This window comes from Vicia villosa, unplaced genomic scaffold (genome assembly GCF_029867415.1).
Source record: "Vicia villosa cultivar HV-30 ecotype Madison, WI unplaced genomic scaffold, Vvil1.0 ctg.000655F_1_1, whole genome shotgun sequence".
Classification (NCBI taxonomy): Eukaryota; Viridiplantae; Streptophyta; class Magnoliopsida; order Fabales; family Fabaceae; genus Vicia; species Vicia villosa.
In genome coordinates, this window is record NW_026705293.1 from 591998 (window position 1) to 611696 (window position 19699).

The 19699-nt window shown below is 29.9% G+C and overlaps 2 protein-coding genes and 2 long non-coding RNA genes across 6 annotated transcripts; all 4 read left to right on the plus strand.

The window, feature by feature from the left end:
* The first annotated feature begins 305 nt into the window (after window positions 1–305).
* LOC131630172 (uncharacterized) lies at window positions 306–2955 on the plus strand. 3 transcript variants are annotated; one of them, XR_009292264.1, is made up of 7 exons: window positions 306–371; window positions 561–686; window positions 838–926; window positions 1007–1116; window positions 1211–1292; window positions 1407–2744; window positions 2881–2955. It is a non-coding gene; the product is annotated as an uncharacterized LOC131630172 (long non-coding RNA). The 3 variants fall into 3 exon arrangements; XR_009292263.1 differs by having other exon boundaries at window positions 897–926; XR_009292265.1 differs by lacking the exon at window positions 1007–1116 and having other exon boundaries at window positions 897–1006.
* Window positions 2956–6655: 3700 nt separating this feature from the next.
* On the plus strand, window positions 6656–7592 carry LOC131630161 (uncharacterized). The gene is made up of 3 exons (XR_009292259.1): window positions 6656–6801; window positions 7159–7344; window positions 7452–7592. It is a non-coding gene; the product is annotated as an uncharacterized LOC131630161 (long non-coding RNA).
* A 946-nt stretch (window positions 7593–8538) lies between these two features.
* LOC131630160 (ubiquitin carboxyl-terminal hydrolase 15-like) lies at window positions 8539–9368 on the plus strand. Its single transcript, XM_058900956.1, has 2 exons — window positions 8539–8858; window positions 8939–9368. The coding sequence occupies exons 1-2, from the start codon at window positions 8722–8724 to the stop codon at window positions 9351–9353; spliced, it is 552 nt and encodes a 183-aa protein (XP_058756939.1). The 5' UTR covers window positions 8539–8721; the 3' UTR covers window positions 9354–9368.
* A 7973-nt stretch (window positions 9369–17341) lies between these two features.
* Window positions 17342–18520, plus strand: LOC131630187 (F-box/FBD/LRR-repeat protein At1g16930-like). The gene is made up of 2 exons (XM_058900977.1): window positions 17342–18052; window positions 18191–18520. The coding sequence occupies exons 1-2, from the start codon at window positions 17342–17344 to the stop codon at window positions 18518–18520; spliced, it is 1041 nt and encodes a 346-aa protein (XP_058756960.1).
* Window positions 18521–19699: the final 1179 nt, after the last annotated feature.

Genomic DNA, 19699 nt, shown 5'->3' on the forward strand with positions numbered 1-19699 from the left:
ACTATGTTTCATATTGTGTTGCCTTCGTGAAATTTTAGATTTATACGGTAAGCCAGTAGTGGAAGGTACGAATCACAACAAAGCTTTGGTTCATTTGTTTATTTATTCAGCATCTCTAACATTGTTTTTATGATTTTCGTTTGGTTCCGAAACTACGAACATGACTTATCTGAGAATAAGGTGAGCATCTTCTTCTTTAGATCTGGAGTTTTTTATTGTTACTAAGTGGTGATGAAGAGGGTTTTGATGTTCTCATTTTTTTTCCAGATCCAATGCTTCCATGGCTTAGGGTTTGCATTGAGGATGTGTCTTTTACAAATCATCTTTCTCCCGAGAAAGACAGAGTTGGCTCAAGTAAAAACAAGCACTGGGTATGTATTGATTTGTATGAGTTATGCTAATTTTTTATTTTCAATATATTGATGACACTACGGGCGGTATCGGCATCATCACCCAGGTCATTATATAGATGGACATGATTTTTTTAGTAATCTGTTAAATATAAATTAAAATATTAGTTTTTGGTTTTGATATGCTTTCAAAAATTGTTGTTGAGATAGGATGGCGATGTTGGATGGTTTGAGGTTGAGAAACATTTTGAGATTCTTACGAATTCGAAGGAGGATGGTTTGCTTCATCGCCGGTATATTATTAGCTTGGTATAACTTTTACCAGAACCATCGCCGGTATGTGTGATTGAAAGAGATATGTTGTTAAAGCTTTTGTTGTGAATTAGTCACTTTTAGAAGTTTTTCTAACCTATTCAATCAAAATTGCTTTTATAATTTCAATGTTTACCATTTTTTATCTTAACAATTTATCTTATTTTCTATGAAGATTTCGGTGTTCAATTTCCAATTGATATGAAGGTATTCAGTGTTCAATTTTTTCCGCAGGTTCTGTAGAAGGACATATAAGAATTGGAGGTACCATAACAATGTTTTGTTGTGGTCGTAACGACTTCTTATCCGAGGTTGAACTGACAATTTATGTAAAAATTGTGTAGGTAATTATAGGCTCTTAAGATTTAAAAGCTAACCATGCTATAAAGCAATATGTTGATATTGTCCATGAAAATAAAAAATATGATAAAAGCTATAAAACACTCGACTTCAGGTTCTGTTACTTTATATTCATAACTTCTATTACACTCTTTTTCTTTTTATTATATAAAAACTTTAAAACACTCAAAATTGAAGTTTAATTTCAGGAAGGTGAACAGATCTTACCATCAAAATTGAGGTTTAAAACACTTAAAATGTAACATGTTTGTGCTGACTGCAAAGGAAGTGGTAATAGAAATTACATTTTCCATATATGTTTGATTGGATCGTAGAGAAATTCTTTTCTTATCTATTATTCCAGCTTTTGTTGATGCATGTGTACTGTTTGATGAAATACCACAGAGGAATAATGTCATGTGGAACACCATAATTTTGGGGTATTCGAGAAATGGTGGTATGTATAAAGCATGTGATGAATACAGGAAGAAAGGAAAAAGGAAAGGCTAAAGCAAGTATGTATTTTTCTACTCACTTTTTGAGCAGTTAATCTGGTATATTTGAATCTGTGTCAAAATTTTATAATTAGTGGTGTTTGCATTGCTTCACTTCTTCACCTAAATTTTATGCCAATGTTCATTTGCACTGCTTTTTAGCTGTGAGTCTTATTATTGTTGAATTTGTTTTTCTGCAACTGAAAGAGTTGGTCCATCCAATTATGGAGCAGATACAAAATCGGAGTCATTGGAGATCGAATTCAATATAAACATTGTGATTTTGGTGATTTGAGACATATCTGTCGGTTGCGATTCTGGCCTTTAACTAAAGTGCTCACCGAGAAGTATGATTTTAATGAGAAAGATGCAAGTGACATGAGTGACTTTTTAGTTTCTATCCCTGACTTTTTGGTGTTGGTGGATCATTAGAACATATGGTTGTTGGACTGGCCAGTTCACTTGGAAAAGGAGCATATCCAAATGGCTCCACAGGGGCAAATTGGATATCTAAATAGTGGTCTTCCACAAGACAGAGTAGCACCTTGGTTTGATAGGCTTGTGTTTGACAAGATCGGGAGTTCAGATTTTGAATGACCGGTTGATTCTCTGCAATCCACCTTGATTATGGTTAATGTGTTTGTTTTAATTGAATTAGTTTTGGCTGAGACAGGGCAATAAAAAGGTATGACTATTTCCATTCCAATGGAGAAAAAGATCCATGTCATATTTCAAGCAATCATAAAATATGGTGGTTCTCAATTGTTGCAGCAATCATGTCTTTCACATATACATTGGTTGGCCTTGGTCTTGTAATTGCCAAAGTTGCAGGTTATATATGTTTTATTTCATGACACTATATCTTAGCAGGAAAAAAAACAATATCCTTAAACTGTTTTTTGTTTTGAAACATAAAATGTGTCGAAAGTGGAAATTATACTGCTTTTCTCTTTAACTAATTGCCTGTCGTTTTCTGTTAGATTCGCTACGTAAAACTATTTTCTCATGTGATGATTAGTTTAATAAAGTTGTTTTGTATGGTGAGAAGTGTATGGTTTTTATTGCTGCTGATGCCGAGCCTGTTTATTTACGATATTTGTTGATGCTATTGCCTAGACCTGTTGTAGCACAGCCTAACACAATGACAGAAATGCCAAGTAGTGTTGCAGGAAAGGCGTTGTGCCGCTAGAGGAACTGAACTTAATCATGCAGGTGATGCATCTATCGGAGGACAGGCACCAGCTTCTAAGTAAGTTAAATCTATCAACCTAAGGTTCTTAAATTTCAGGAAAATGATAGCCGGACAAAGACCCTTCAAGCAATATGATTTGTTCATGAGAAGATTGGTTAATTCACTAATATTGATTTTCTTGGTATTTTTTCAGTGGTGAAAAAATGACAATCTCCAACTCCATAGAAGATTTGAAGTAATTGAAGCAATACATTTGTATAGAAGTGTTTAATTACTTCTGAACATTCAATATTTAAAGGAATTAAAGCTGAAAATTCTCAAGGATATTACTTATTCAATTATGTAAATGGGTGTAGTCGTCATATCAAATCAGTTATTGGAGAATCTGAGTAGCTAATTTTTTTTTGCATACATGAAAAGTTAGCTATAGATTCCATTTTATTTGTGTCCATATATTGTAAAATAAGGCTTATAATATTGATCTCTATATCTTATAGAGCAAGACTCACAATACTCATTTTTTTAACCTCATATTTAGAAAGTAATAAAATGCACTAAATTAATTTGATCTTTATATATTATAGAACAAGACTCATGATGTTTTTTAACCTGTTACTTAGAAAGTAATAAATAGCACTAAATTAACTTAATTGTTTTCTTAAAAATTTGTTACCATACTTATTTAATATACATAAATTATTAAATTATTATATTTAATGTATTTCCCACAACTATTAATAGTCACTATTCTCACTGTTTAAAGAAATTATCTCGGTAAAGATATTTTTTTAATATTTGATTGTTTTAGATATAGTGTTTCTTTTATCTTAAACTTTTAAAAGGTTAGTATTTTGTAAGAAATTAAAAAATTAATATATAATTCTTAATATTACATACTATATGTCTAAATACGCTTAAAACTATTAATTACCATTTATTGTAAAATTGAAGAAAATATATGTTATTAAAATTTTATTAATACTATTACATTTTTTAAACAATAATAAATGTTTAGTGTTTGAATTAATTCAGTTTAAAAGATGGTAATCATGATGATGGATAAAAATTGATCGATATAAAAAAAATCAGATTCCAAAGCTTTTAATTACATTGCAATATATACTTTAACATTTTTAAGATGAAATATATATATATATATATATATATATATATATATATATATATATATATATATATATATATATATATATATATATATATATATATATATATATATATATATATATAGCTTAATTGCAACTTTGGTCCCTTATTATTAATTTTTTTAGTTTTGGTCCTCCAATTTTAAAATACTGAATTTTTTTATGTTTTACTAAACCTTTTGTACATGGAACATGAAGTTATTGATCAAAATATTGATTATTAACGAGACATGAAATTACTGATCAAAATATTGATTATTAACGGGACAGGAAGTTACTAATCAAAATACTTTTTAAGGTACACGAGTACATGAAGTTATTGATAAAACTAATATTTGTACATGGGAACATGAAGTTATTGATCAAAATATTAATTATTAACGGGACATGAAGTTAATGATCAAAATATTTTTTAATAACTATACATTCAATTATTATTTTTCACGGGTAACCAAATATTTTTCTATTAAAAAATATACATCCGAAACAAATGCGCGTCCCGTACCAGAACCCGTGCGAACGCATAGGATTACATAATATGTGCCACATAGGATTACTAATATTCACATAGAATATTTTGTATCTGTGTTAAGTACAAACTGAATCTTTCTTCCAGTTCTGCAAGCGCGATGTCCTGAGTTGATGTCATGACATTCCATCATAATTTTCTTAGCTTTTATTTTTTATTATATTTTTTTATCTTTTATTATTCACATATTTTATATTAAAATTTTTTATTGATCTAAATGTTTTTACTATACATTTTATTAATTTTTCTACGGGTACCAGACATTTTTCTATACATTTAATTAATTTTTTTTACGGGTACCCGACATTTTTCTATACATTCAATTATCATTTTTTCACGGGTACCTGACACTTTTCTATACATTCAATTATTATTTTTTCACGGGTACCAGACATATTTCTATACATTTAATTATTATTTTTTAACGGGTACCAGACATCTTTCTATTAAAAAATATACATCTGAAACAAATGCGCGTCCCATACCAGAACCTGTGCGGACGCACGGGTTTGTTACTAGTTTCTCATAACACATTCTTCTTTCATTCTCTCTTTCTCTTTCTATTTCTCATCCCCTCATGGCGGCTATAGAAGCATAGGCGAAGCTAAGCTCCGGCTAGGCTGGGCCATTGCCCAGGCTATGTTTCTAAAAATAATATAGCATATCTATTGCATTTCAACACAGAGTAGTTTATTAATTTTATAATATAGTTCCACTAACCTGTCAAAAAAAATATAGTTCCACTAATAATTTTATCTTATTTTATTAATTTTAAAAATCACTAGTACGTGGGACTTTATGAATACAATAGAACACCTATTTAAAAATCAAAACCACCTCCACTATTAATTTAATAAATAATTATACATTTTAAAATATACACTTTGATATTATTTTAATTTTTTATGAGAAAATTTAAAATTTAACTATAATTCATCGAATAACTATTTGAATATAAATAATTTAATTAGGAAATTTTTTTACAATTATGGCAATTTAAAATAATTAATTTTTTATATTATCAATTTATTAGTGAACAATAGGGCATTAATTTGTGCAATTTTATATAATAAAAAGATTAAAAAATAATTAAATTGAAACTTATGTTCTTCAAGTAAAAGAAATGTTTCACGGTCAACATTCGTTGGTTATGAAGATAGTTCAAACTGAGAAATATTTGATATTTTCATTGGTTTACAAACTTATTGAGTTAGCTTTGATATTGCCGGTGCCGACAACATCCGTTGAAACACCTTTTTCAGCAATGAATATTATTATGTCTAATTTGCGCAATAAGATCAACGATGTTTGGTTCAATGACTTGATGATGTGTTACACCGAGCAGGAGATCTTCAAGTCACTTGATGATATTTATATTATTCGAACATTTACTAAAAAGAAGTCTCAAAAAGAACATTTGTCTCGTGATTTTATATTACACGCTATTATAAGGTTATGTTCCATCTCTTTTATTTTAAACTATGTTTTTATTGACAAAATGAAAAATCTGTTTTATTATGCCCAGGCTTTATAATTTTTCTGGCTTCGCCACTGTATAGAAGAATTAGCTTCTTCCATTCCTCAACCTTCTTCCAAGATATACAACTTTTCTTTCCATTGTTACTTTCAAATCCTATTGATTAACTTCTAACTATGAATAAACAAACCTCACTTTATCCTCTAGTTTCATTAATTTTTTTTATTACTTTTTGCAATCATGAGCACATGCATGCATTACAAGACATTTTGTTAGATCATGATAATATATACAAACTTTGTTTCTCCATGCTAGTTTCATTTTGGCTGCATGTCGTTGTTAAAATAATTGAATGTCCTAAAAAAAACTATATAAAATTGGACACATCTTAGTTGTTTATAGTACTTGAATTGAAATTCACAGCTAAGTTGGACACATCTTAGTTGGACACATCTTGTTCTATAAACACATGCATATTTATATGCATGCATAATTAGTACTCACATAATTAGTGGACCAAAATAAACTGTGAGATTCATACAATGAGTTTATTTCGCATCAAAAGCTAAAGAAACTAGCATAATTCCTTCAACCAAAACAGTAATGAGTAACACATACAAGCACATGGTTACAACACATAATAATGACAAAAAGGTTTGAATTGTCCCAATCTTGGTTCCTCAAATAAATATTCCAATCTTGGTTCACACACGTTACCCCTTTTATTTTTTTTATTAATAATAATGACTTTATATAAATATTGCTGACGATTCATTTATTGTAATAGGTCTTAATTGAATCGTTGAGTTCTTTGAGAATGAATAGGATACACATTCTCTGAACATCGAGACAAAGTTGAATGGAATTGTTCTAGGCTACCAATGATCTATCAAATCTAATCCCACATATACACAGTGCAAAAAGCATGAATGCTCTACAAAACAGGTTTGTAACTAAATATGTTGCATTTTTATTCACTTTTCTATGCTTTGTTCTTCTTCTTATTATTATTTAATTTATTCATGTAATTTGAGGTGGACACAAATTTCTTATTATCTGTCTCTAGAAGAAAGAATGTTTTTCTATCCGTGTGAATGTATATATAAATTAAATGAATTAATTTTTTAATAAATTAAAATAACTTATAATAAGGAATAAAGAGGACTAGTAGTATTTAATATTGATCATTGACAATTGACTACATGCATCATTTCTTATAGTAATTTTATGTTTGTTTTCTTTTGTTGAAATTACTTCAAAACTTTGGTCTACTTTCATCTCATCTGTGCCTATTCTTGACAGCACATTTCACAATGTACTAATACAAATATCAAAACTCTTGGCAACAAGCGCAAGCCAATTGTTTTCAAGGATCTGAGGAGAGTTTGGGATAAGTATGATCCTAATCTTCCTTGGGAGAAGGGATACTACAATGAATCGAATACGTTGCTTTTAGATGACTCTCCCTACAAGGGTTTACTCAGTCCTGTAAATTAACCAACTCTTTCTTTTATCAATTTTTCGTTTTAGATTTTCAGCTACCATATATAGTGACATGTCCTAACTCATGTTTAATGTTTCATAAATTATTGCAGCCATACAATTCAATATATCCGCCATCATTCAATTGTCGACAAGAGTACTAGTAGTATTTAATAGATCAACTAAGTGATTATAATTTATGGAATAAAGAGTACTAGTAGTATTAGTAGTATTTAATAGATCAACTAAGTGATTATAATTTATGGTTCATAGATCTTTTAACCGTCATTTACATTAGAACGTTGCTATAAGTTATCTACAATTTTTTGTTCACTTTTGTTCTTGAAACACTAAATGGGGTGTGAAGGTGTGGGTGATATCAATTCTCATTCTAGTGCCTACGATGCAAGTGGAACCAAAACAAATTGCATGCAAATCAGAAACAAAGAATCCTTATTCTCCTTATCCTAATATTGTCTTCTTAGGAATTGTAAAATGTAACAATGAATTTCAAAGAATGCTACAAAGCTATGCAATTAATTTCCACTCAGCAATAATTTTTTTAACTCAGAACAAACTTAAGTGTCTCTTATAATAAAGATTGGGAACCTGTAACTTTGAACAAACTTAAGTGTCTCTTATAACAAAGAAAGAAAAAAAGACTATTCAAACCTGTAACTTTGATCTGCTAACAAGCCTGGATGCTCAAGAAACTCTTTCAATGGTACAGGATATTTTTCCCAAATATCTTCACAGAGCTCTTCAAACTTCTCACGGGTTATTGAGCTCCTGTAAGAAAAGAAGCCTAGAATAAAGGATCGGAAAGTTATACAAAAGGAAATATTGACAAAATAAATCAGTTTAGGAACTGTCAAAACATGTAACAAATGAGAATATCATGTATAAGCAAAAGGATATAAAATTGACACTTGTAACAAATGAGAAAAGTTGTAGATAACAACAATCTTTGACTGTTGTCATCTTGTAGTTGTTGATGTGATGTATTCTATTCTATAAGCACTTAATTAAGCTATTTATCTAAATAAGGCAATAAGTTGGTTGTTGTTGTTGAATTTAAGTAGCTGAACATGACAGGTTTGAATGGTAGCTTATGGCTTATGCTGCATTTTAAGTTTACTTGGATTTTTAGGGGGATTTCATTCTGATAAGTGATTTTGGGAGGAAACTGGAAATGAGTATGCTGGTGGGGATATGCTCGAACCGCGTGAATCTGATATTCCTGTCCTGTTTCTGGTCTTGGTTGTACTCCCTTTGGTGGCTTACGTCTTACTTGGAAAATGGAGTGAGACTGCCACGAAGAGAAATAGGATAGCTTTGCTCGCTCAATTGGCCGCTGAATAAGCCTTTAAAGCCGAACAAAAAATGGTTGTTGCTGATGTAATTCCCCCTCAACCTCAAGTTTTTTATTTTCCTAAGAATAATGAACCGAATCATGACTGTGCTCGGTGTTCTGCTCCCGCTAAAACTCGCTGCTCCAGATGCAAGTTTGTTAGATACTGGTAACTAACTATTTTATCGAATTTTCTGTTTGACGTTAAGGTTATTATTTCTTGAAATTTGAGCTGTAAGTGGTTTGCAGCTCTGGGAATTGTCAAATAATCCACTGGAGGCAAATTCACAAACAAGAGTGCCAGCAATTGGAAACTCATGAATCAAGCTCGTTTCCTCTGTCGTTTTCGGTTGAGGAATTTGGTCATGCAAGTCCCTTTTACGATAATTTAAACAATCCCTACTTTGGTTGCAATTTAAACAATTTAGACAATTTGGTTCACCCGCTGACAGGCACTGCCGCAGTTTCTGCTACAGCCGATATTTCTCTTTTTAACAATTCTCAACCTCCCACTTTGGAGAGAAGAGCTTCCCGTAAATCCAACAGAGAATCACGGCGAAGAGATAGTGGTTCTATTTATGAATCTTCTTTTGAATTTTCTGATTACAAAGCAATGATTACACCACAACAAATCCACGACAACAAAGCAAAAACAATTTCTTAACTCTATTCTAATAGAGACAATAACAATAAGCAGAAAAGAACAAGAACAATACTCAAAGCAAAGATACCTCTAATGCCAAAGAAGACGTGAGGGGAGAACGAATCCAAGCCAAGCCGTGTCCGAATTTGGGGTTATTCAAGGATTCAAAAGCTATTTCGTAAGATTCAGAAGGGTTTATCGTTTGGGAGAAGAAACGGCGAAATCAATGGGAGAACCGTTGCAAGGGTTTTTCGTTTTGGGAGAAGATGAAGATGAAGAACAAAAATGCTTTCTCAGCAGATTTTTGGTTGTGGAGAAGGGGTTTCGTTCTGGGAGAAAGGGTTTTTTCGTTTTGGAAGAACAGGTTTCGTTTTGGAATAAAGAAAGAACGAGAAAGGGTTTCTGAGAATATAATTTTCAATTTCAATTTTATAAACCCTAGGGCAGCGCTTTTTAGTAAGCGCTTTCTAATGTTAAACTAAGGCAGCGCTTTTCAAAAGCGCTTTTTAAGGTGAACCTAAGGCAGCGCTTTCAAATTATTATTTTTTAATTTACTTAAAAAGCGCTGGCTAATGTTACCCTTTTAGCAGCGCTTTCAGAAGCGCTATCTAAAGTCGACCTATACCAGCGCTTGTTTCATACAGTTTCCGTGTTTTTTTTTATTTAACCTATAGCGGCGCTTTTGTACAAAAGCGCTGTCTAAGCTGCGCTGTCTAAAATGCTTTTTGGCGTAGTGGATAAAAATTATGTTAATAGAAATATTATATATTATAAGAAAAATGTTGCATAATTGCAACTAGTTATAAATAATAGATAATAATAACATTGGCTGATAAAAAATATGACTAAATTGTTGGATAAAAGTGTAAGATGAATATGTAATAGTATGTAATAATGACATGTCAAGTCACTCAGTTTGCTTTTTGTATAATCACATCAATATTTTATTTTTAAATCTTCTTTTCATTCTCTCCCAAGAAAGATATGTTTCCTTTTCTCGATACTATATTTTGATTAAAAAGTAATACTATAACATTTTAATTTTATTTTGAATTATAGTTATAAAAGTCTAATACCTCTCAATATTATTATGTTATTAAAAATATTGTATCTTAAATTAAAAATAATATTAAATTATTTTTTCTGTTATGAAATTCAATTGGTGTAATAAATACAATTAAGTTAACTTTTAAAAATTAAATATTATTTTAAATGTAAATTAAGAATTATTTAAAATGATTAAAATAGACTTTCTCTTTATAATAAAAATAATTTTTTATTGTTTTTTCTTAATATACAAATTATATGAAACAGGAAAATTAAGCCATTGAGATAAAATTGAATAATAATGAAAACAAACTTAATTGAAAATTAAAAATATGCGGGAAAAATCATACTATTTAATTTAAATATTTTTATGTCACATTGATAAATCAATACACGTAAAGAGAAATAATACTATTGTCATAATGTTGATAACAAATAGGAGTATAATATATTCTGATAATTATTTTGTATCTATATTCCTTATCAATATCATTGTACAGGTGCACAACATAAATTTTTATGCATTTAATGGAAGCAATTTTACATATTTAAATCCATTACAAAATAAAATGATGCTTAATGATCATTATTACAAAATTAAACACTAATTAATAATCAGTAATATTATGTTCTCTATTTCTTATTTTATATACAAATCTCTTTTTTTTATATATATTTTATTTTATAGTATTTATTTATGATAGTGAGAAACACATCATTCATCATTCAATAATAGTTATTTCAAATTGATAGTATTTCTAAATCTAAATTAATATAATTATTGATAATTTTTTAATAAATAGAATAATCTTTATAATGTTAAGAATTTTTGTTCTAGATATGATTGTAAATATATGAAAATAAAAATGTTAAATATTTATATACGACGGTTGAATTTGATAATTTTTTTAAAATTAAAATAGTTAATACAAATTTTCTTATGAGAAAAATCATATACAATTGTACATAATTAATAAATAAAAAAATGTTTCAGATTTGTAATAAAGAGAAAATGGGTGATGCACTGACAGTGTAAAAAAGTTTTACACTGTCAACCAATCACGACCATGAATCAGGACAAGTCAGACTGTAATTTTAAAAAAATTTATATGACATGGCAAAACGATTTATTTCTATTGGATGACACTGTAAAACTTTTTTACACTGTCAGTGCAATACCTTTAACATCTGTAATAAATAATAAGAATATAAAATTGTAATATCCTAAACTAAATATATTTAAAATTAATGTATCAATCCAAACACGGAATAAATTTTGTTGTTTTTATAATTATTTATATTACTAAATTTTTTAGTATTTATTTTTGGAGATATTACCATAGCCTTGCCTTATTGATCTAAATATTTTTATGGGTACCAGACCTTTTTCTAAACATTTAACTATTATTTTTCACGGGTACCAGACATTTTTCTATACATTCAATTATTATTTTTTCACGGGTTCCAGATTTTTTTCTATTCATTCAATTATTACTTTTTAAGGGTACCGGACATTTTCTATTAAAAAAATATACATTTAAAATAAATGCGCGTCCCATACCAGAACCGTGCGAACGCACAGGTTTGTTACTAGTTTTTATTTTGAAAATTCATTGCTAATCTGAAAAACGTTTCTAATTCTACTTTTTATATTATCTATCAATACCGATGGTTGTAAAATAATATAGTCATTATAGTACCTTTTATTTAAGTTTTACACCAGTGAAATATTTGTAATTGGGATAGGATCAAATGACAACAAAGTGTCAAAATTTGATTTTACACCAAATCTCAACCATTAAAAAGAATAGATCAAACGGTTATATAAATAACCTATTTTTTAGGCAAAAAAATAGGCTATATATATTTTTTCATTATTTTATTTAATTTAATATAACCGTTGGATCTATTCTTTTAACGGTTGAGATTTGATGTCAAATTAAATTTTGACACCTTGGTGTCATTTGATCCTATCTCTTGTAATTAGCTCAATTAAATTGACAATTTTTTGATAGATAATTAATGTAATTTATGGTAAAAAGTAAGATTTTTTCAATAAATAAATTATTCATAGTTTCAATTATAAATTAAATTAGTAGAATATTTTATTTCTTAATAATCTAACTAAAATAATTAAACTACAAAATGCTAGAAAATCCTCTTAATATATTATTTTCTACCACTTGCAGTATAAAATGAATTGAAGTTTATCCACGTCCAGTATATAGTGAATTATTTCTCAAATAATTATTACATTTAACATTTACACAAAATAGTCATTATTTCTAATTATTTCTTACTATTTATTAAATCTACAATTAATTTGACTTCAAAACCAATCATAAAGTAAACGTGTGTAGCCGTATTTTTATTTTGAAAATTGATTGGAAACCTGCAAAAACGTTTCTCATTCTACTTTTACTTTTCTCAATTGAAAAAGAAATTGAAACGAACTCTATTTTACTTTCAATGTGTTTTCTTAACCGAAACAAATAAAGCATTAGAAAAATAATGTTTTTAAAATTAAAATACAATAATAATAATAATAATATCTCTAAAAAAAAATTTTAGAAATAAATCCACACAGTTAACTTATTTTTTTTCAATCCTAATTATTATCCACAAGATACTTTGCATTCTACAAGGTACTAATATCATGTTTTTATATTTTATGTCAATACCAATGATTCTAAAATACTACCTTTTATTTATGTTATTAAAACCTATAGAATCTTATAATCCTTATACTATCTTTTATTTATTTCCTGCCAATTATCTCACGTTTCCAAGAACAAAATCTTCGCATTCAAGAGTTTTACACCAATTAAAAATAAAATTTTGAAAACATAATTATAGATTGAATCGTTTTTTAATAATGGAAACTAATTTAAAAAGTGGGTTATTTGCGTCATTTCATAAAGAAAAAACTTTTATTTATATGGAGTTTAGACATTTATACTACAATTTTAATTATTATTTAATAATAATAATCATATTTAATTTTACGAAATACATTTAAAATATTAATTAATTAATTCAATTATATAAACGAGATCATGTGACAAAAAATTTTATAAACAGGAAAAAGTTTAGTGTTGTACACTTATTTTTATAAACGGTAATAAGTTATAAATATTTTTATAAACGGTTTAAAGTCAACTATTGATACAAGTATTTGTATAAATAGAAAAAACTATAAATATTTTTATAAACGGAAAAAAATCGACGATTGACGGTTGATACAATTATTTTTATAAACGGGAATAAGTTATAAATATTTTTATAAACGGGAAAAAGTCTATCATTGATACAATTATTTTTATAAACGAGAATAATTTATAAATATTTTTATAAACTGCAAAAAGTCTATTGTTGATATAATTATTTTTATAAACGGGAAAAAGTTACAAATATTTTTATAATTACAAAAAAGGTCAACTATTGATAAAATTATTTTTATAAACGGAAATAAGTTACAAATATTTTTATAAATGGACACACTGTTTCTAAAACCTTGCATCCGCCCTACAAAACCATGGGTGCGGGGCGTGGAAGATATATAATCGTGTCTCTATGTGAAGTGTACTACATCATATACTCATATATTCTTTAACATAATTTCTATCTATGTCCTTGACAACAATTACAATCTGATAAATTAAATTAATATTTATATGATAATCATCATTTAAGATTTCTTTCTCTTAATTTATATATTTTTTATATACATTTTAAACCATAACTATATAATATTTATATTGACTTTGCGTGACCCGTGCGAACGCACGGGTCCTTTATTAGTATATATCAAAAAGCATCAACTTCCCACTTGTTCTCGATCATATGCGACGCTGCATCACTACAAAATAAATGTGCTATTTAGCGGGGGTTATATTTAAATTTTGAGGGGGTTTTCGACCTCCGCAACTCACTTGCGGCAGTTTTATAAAATACTACAGATACGTGTGCCGTAGTTTATTTGCAGAGGTTATGCGTAAACGCTGGTATTTTTTGCGGAGGTTAATTTGAGTGTGTTTAAACTTCCGTTACAGAAATTGATTTTGCGGAGGTTTTTAACCCCATCCAAATTTATGTATTGCTATTAGCTAAATTTTCTTAATTTTTCAAGTATCAGTTTTTCTAACTAATATGAAATAAAATTCTTCCAAGACAAACACTCGTATTTATTCTTATATATCACACTTTTAAATGGAATTTTTAACAATAAAAAATTGAATATAACGTAAAATATTAAAATTTAACTTAAGGAGAACTTTGGAAATTTAAAACTATTGTGGTATAAGATCTACAAGTCGTGTTAGAAAGGAGAAACATAAGAAAGAAATCAAACAGTAATCAAGTTAGACTATCATTGATAACCAACTTATATCAAATCTATAAGAAAACGACGATACTGTTAAGAAGTGTGGTTAGACGTAACTCAACCCTACAAAACCGGCTTGTAGGGTGAGGATTGCCCCCACTTATAAGGACATGTTCAGGCCATATATTGTCCGATGTGGGACTCTTAACACACCCTCTCACGCCCAAGACTAGACAACTGGAGCGTGGAAATAAATGGTGGGTGGCCCAATAGCGGAAACCATAGAAGGTTGTCCACCGGATCTAAAACGAGGCTCTGATACCATGTTAAGAAGTGTGGTTAGGCCTAACTCAACCCTACAAAACCGGCTTGTAGGGTGAGGATTGCCCCCACTTATAAGGACATGTTCAGGCCATATATTGTCCGATGTGGGACTCTTAACAGATACCAAGATAACAAAATGTTGTAAAACCACTACCCATTTGTACAAAACAACATAGCAGCAATGGAAAATCAGTTACACAAAATGAGAAGATTGATAATTTCATTTTGCAGCCGAACTTGGTACTAAATATCAGCCTCTGATAGTTAAAAAGTAGCATCTTGGCTAAAGAACTCATAATCCCCTGTATAAATTAACTAGAATCTCCTCAACTGGAAGACAGTTGACTTTTATAGAATGTATGTACCATTTTGTTAATTCACTAATCCCCTGTATACTTCAAAAGTAAGAAAATGAATTTCATGACCGTTAGCTCCCAATATTAATTTTTCCTTAAACACTAAAATACATGGCCATTAATTATCAGTATTTGGAAAGAGAACATAACATATCAATATATACCAGTTAGGAGTATAGAAATTTGTATTTGAAAAATAGAAAATACTCACATAATATAGTAATAGACCTGTAGATACTCTTGATTCCCCAATTATCATAAAAAGCATTCATGATCAAATATAATTAAACAAGTGTTGATGCAGGGTGCTAGACCTATCTCACTAAATGAGAGAAAAATAGTAAAAATAAGTAAGAAAAAAGAAACATGAAACTAGAGACAAAAACAAGTGTTGTCGTCCCGCACACACTATTGCAGCAGCTTCACCACTGCTTAAGGTATCTTTCGCCATCTTGTGAGCAGAGGTCTAGAACTACAATAGATTCCTATCTTCCATGCGACTTTCAAATCTGCAACTCAATATGTAAAAATGTTAGATGAAATTCATATACTAAGATCCAAAGCAACCATGTCTAGACCACCAAAAAATATTGATGATAATGACAAATTAAGAAGCAAAATAGCAAATAAGGCTCGTGATTAGTAAACTCCAAAATGGCCAATTAGTAATGTTAATTCTTTTACTCAAAAAAGATCTTGAAATAGTTAAAATGAAAATAAAATAAAACAAGATTTCATCTACTCTCACGGTTTTTCAAAAAGATCCCCCCAGTCTCAAAATCCAAAACAACAAATATTGATGTCAAAAGCCTCAAAAAGCATTGAAAGTTAAGTTAAGTCTGATTTACTTTTGTTATAGACCATTAGGTTCTTGACATCCTAATATCTTCTATAATAAAAGTTTACTTCTTAGGTTGAATCTCCAAAGTAAGATGGGCTATATTATCCGCAAATCAACAGTCTATATATTATGGGATATATTATCTTCAACCAAACACTCACTTAATTGTCTTAAAATGAAAAACTAAGATGAAATTTCAAAAGAATTACCTGGGAACTCCATCCATTGACACCGATATGCACGATCCCTTGGCAGCATCCGACAACAAATGAAACAGTTCCTTTCCACCTTTCAACGACAATAAATCAACCAAAAATAATATAAAAATTATGGTTAATTCCTAAAACAAATTAATACATTATAAGAGACCAAAACCTCAATGTATTTGTAAGGTAACCCTCTCTCCTCTTTAAGGATAGATTTCTCAAAACCAAGAAACTATGGCGGAACTGTTAGTAAACCATGATGGCAACCACCACAATTGGGAATTGAAGCACATCCTAAACCTATTACAAATAAGTAAATAACATAACAAAACCCCCTCCAAACCTTTAGATCCAAAACTGTACACTCTTGTTGCACCGAAAATAATTGAAACGTTGTGCAGTAAAAAAAATCGAGGAAAATAGATTAATTTGAGGAAAAGAGATGAAGAAGTTTTCATTAAAGCGGATGGGTTTGAAGTGAGAATGAGAAGAAAAGCCCTGTGACAAGTTGAAATCTGAGGAGGAACTGAATAGATGTCACATTCTTTCAAAATAAAAGTAAATAAATGAATAGTGAAATTTTAGTGGACACCAAAATGGAAAAGGCGGAAAACCTACCGAAAAAGCTGGATAATATTTTTTATTTTCCGGTTTTTTATTAAAACCCTTTAGCTTATTGCTTTTATTAGCTCTCATATCAAATTTTTAACTTAATAAGAGGGGTGTTTTAAATCTTCGGGTATAAACCGGTGGTATAAAGCAAAAAAAAATCTTCGGGTTGTAGAAAAAGTGAAGCTAATGAAACAAGTCGTAGCCCAAACCCTAATTCCAACAGAAAACCCTATATATTGTTGCAGATATGCTGATAATCCTCTCCCCTTCTTTTCTTGCAACATTCACAATTACAGATCATGTCTTCTGGCCGTCCTACGGAGGATAGAATTAGCGACTTGCCGGAGTCAATTCTCTGCCACATTCTCTCCTTCCTTCCAACCAAATCCGCTGCAACCACAATGATTCTCTCAAAGAGATGGAAACCGGTATGGCTCTCTGTCCTTATTCTTAACTTCGATGACAAGGAATTCAATGACTTTGAGATATTTCGCAAGTTTGTTTATTCAATCATGTTCTCTTTGCGAGACCAAAAGACTTCGATCCAATCGTTTACCTTGAAATTATACTTCTATTCTCGCTTCAAACAAAGAGAATTGAATAGAATTTTTAAATTTGTGGTGCAACGAGGAGTCAAGAATCTTAACTTCGACTTGTCTGGTAAATCACTTTGTATCAAATTACCTCCTTGCATTCTCAGCTGTAAGATGCTTCAGGTTCTTAGGTTGAAGAACCTAAAAATGTGGGATTTTGATCAAGTGAATTTTCCTTGTCTCAAAACTCTTCATTTGAATTATGTTGATTTCAAATCTCCTAAATATTTTGCAAAGTTTCTATATGGCTGCCCTATTCTAGAAGATTTGAATGCAAAATCATACACCTTCCAGAAATCAATTGATCCCATGGAAAACTTGAATGCTTTACCTAGTTTGGTCAAAGTAAGGGTTTGTTATAATACTGATATTCCGATGTCTTTGGTTTGTAAGACGGGAATTTTGCAAATAGAACAGGTATGAATGTTATCGTAATGAATAATGACTATTTGCATTGAGTATATATATTAATTAACTAATTTTTTAATCTATATGCTCATAAGAAATCAAATAGAGTATACATTTCTAACGTTTTATTGTGTCCAATTCACCCAGATATGGGGGATGACTTGGAAACCACTTCCCATGTTTCACAATTTGACTCACATGGAACTTACTTTTTGGCTTAGCTTCTTGAAGGGGGAGTGCAGGTCGTTGAAAGAAATACTCCCAAATTTTCCCAATCTTCAACATTTTAACATTAATTTGATATCAACGAATAGTAGATGTGAAACATATACTTGTTCTGAATGTTCGAAGGTTGTTCCACCCAATCCCACCATTGCTCCAGAATGTCTTTCCTCACAGCTTAAAACATTTAGCATTCAATGTTCCACAATTCCACAAATACAGAAAACATCAACGACTGTGAGTTCCAATTTATAAATTATATTATGCAACATTCAAAAGTACTAGAGACTGTGAGAGCCAAAAGTACCCGCCTTAAAACGAACCAAATGTTTATGAAGTTATCTTCATGCACAAGGAGCTCTCCATGTAATCAAAGTTCTACTTTTTGTTTATTTTATTGTGTGGTGCAGTCCGGTTGTTGATCCTACGAATACTGGAGAAATCTATAACTATGGTGCATTTTGATGTTAGTTGATTGCTAGAAATTTGAAATGTTTGAATTTTTGCTTGGGTTAGAGGTGTGTTTTGGTGTATGAATATTTAATGTACCTATTAAATTATATTTTTAAGGAAACTTTCCATTCACAAAGTCATCATATTTTTCTCCTATGCACTTCTTCTGCTATGTATATAAATCAAGGAGGTTACATAGATATGAATCAATTAATCCATATTAAACAAATAGGCTCACAGTGTAAAACATTTCTAGTTTTCACATATCATTTTCTCTATATGGGTCGGGGACATCAGCTTCGCGAGCACACCCGTAATGCAGTTTAGTGAACTGGTTGTTGGTGTTGTTATTATTGGGGACTTGGTGTTTGTCAATCGTATTTGTTGAAGCCCAATACAAGTTCTGTTCAATTTACCGGCTCTTCTCAACGTTTGAACCAGTCTTGTAGTTATTCCTTGTGTTGATGTCCTTCTCGACGGATTCAAGCTTTGTAAGTCCCTTTCTCGTTCATCATCATTTTCATTGCTTTTGATTTTCACCAATATCTCTTTTCTACTTTTATGTGCTGTCTCCAGAATTGGTAATATTCAATTGCAACATATATTGTAATGAAATTTTGATTAATATGTTAATGTATGGTTGTGCTATTTACATTTAAATTCTATGTCATAACATAGGCTTTCTTTGGACAGAGAGGTTACTAAGAGTGCAGGTTCTCGTTATGGCGTGCTCCTAATTCTAATGTTAGTACTTTCCAACTGTTACTTACGTTGTTGTAGCTTCTTTGTATCTTAGCTGCTCTCTAATGGCAATAACCAATAGATAATATTAAAGTGCATTGCATTTTATGTAACTTTTGCTTTCAAACGTGATTGGCTTGATTTTTTTTAAGGCCTTGAGAAACCATTTAAGGTTGGAGATAATTGTTGATTATTATACTTGACTTTTTGCTCATTCCAGTACTGGCTTTTGGTAAAAAC

Coding starts and splice junctions, on each gene's coding strand:
- LOC131630187 (XM_058900977.1), top strand. CDS start 17,342: ATGTCTTCTGGCCGTCCTACGGAGGATAGAATTAGCGACTTGCCGGAG. Junction 18,053..18,190: donor GAATTTTGCAAATAGAACAG/GTATGAATGTTA, acceptor CAATTCACCCAG/ATATGGGGGATGACTTGGAA.
- LOC131630160 (XM_058900956.1), top strand. CDS start 8,722: ATGGTTGTTGCTGATGTAATTCCCCCTCAACCTCAAGTTTTTTATTTT. Junction 8,859..8,938: donor TGCAAGTTTGTTAGATACTG/GTAACTAACTAT, acceptor AGTGGTTTGCAG/CTCTGGGAATTGTCAAATAA.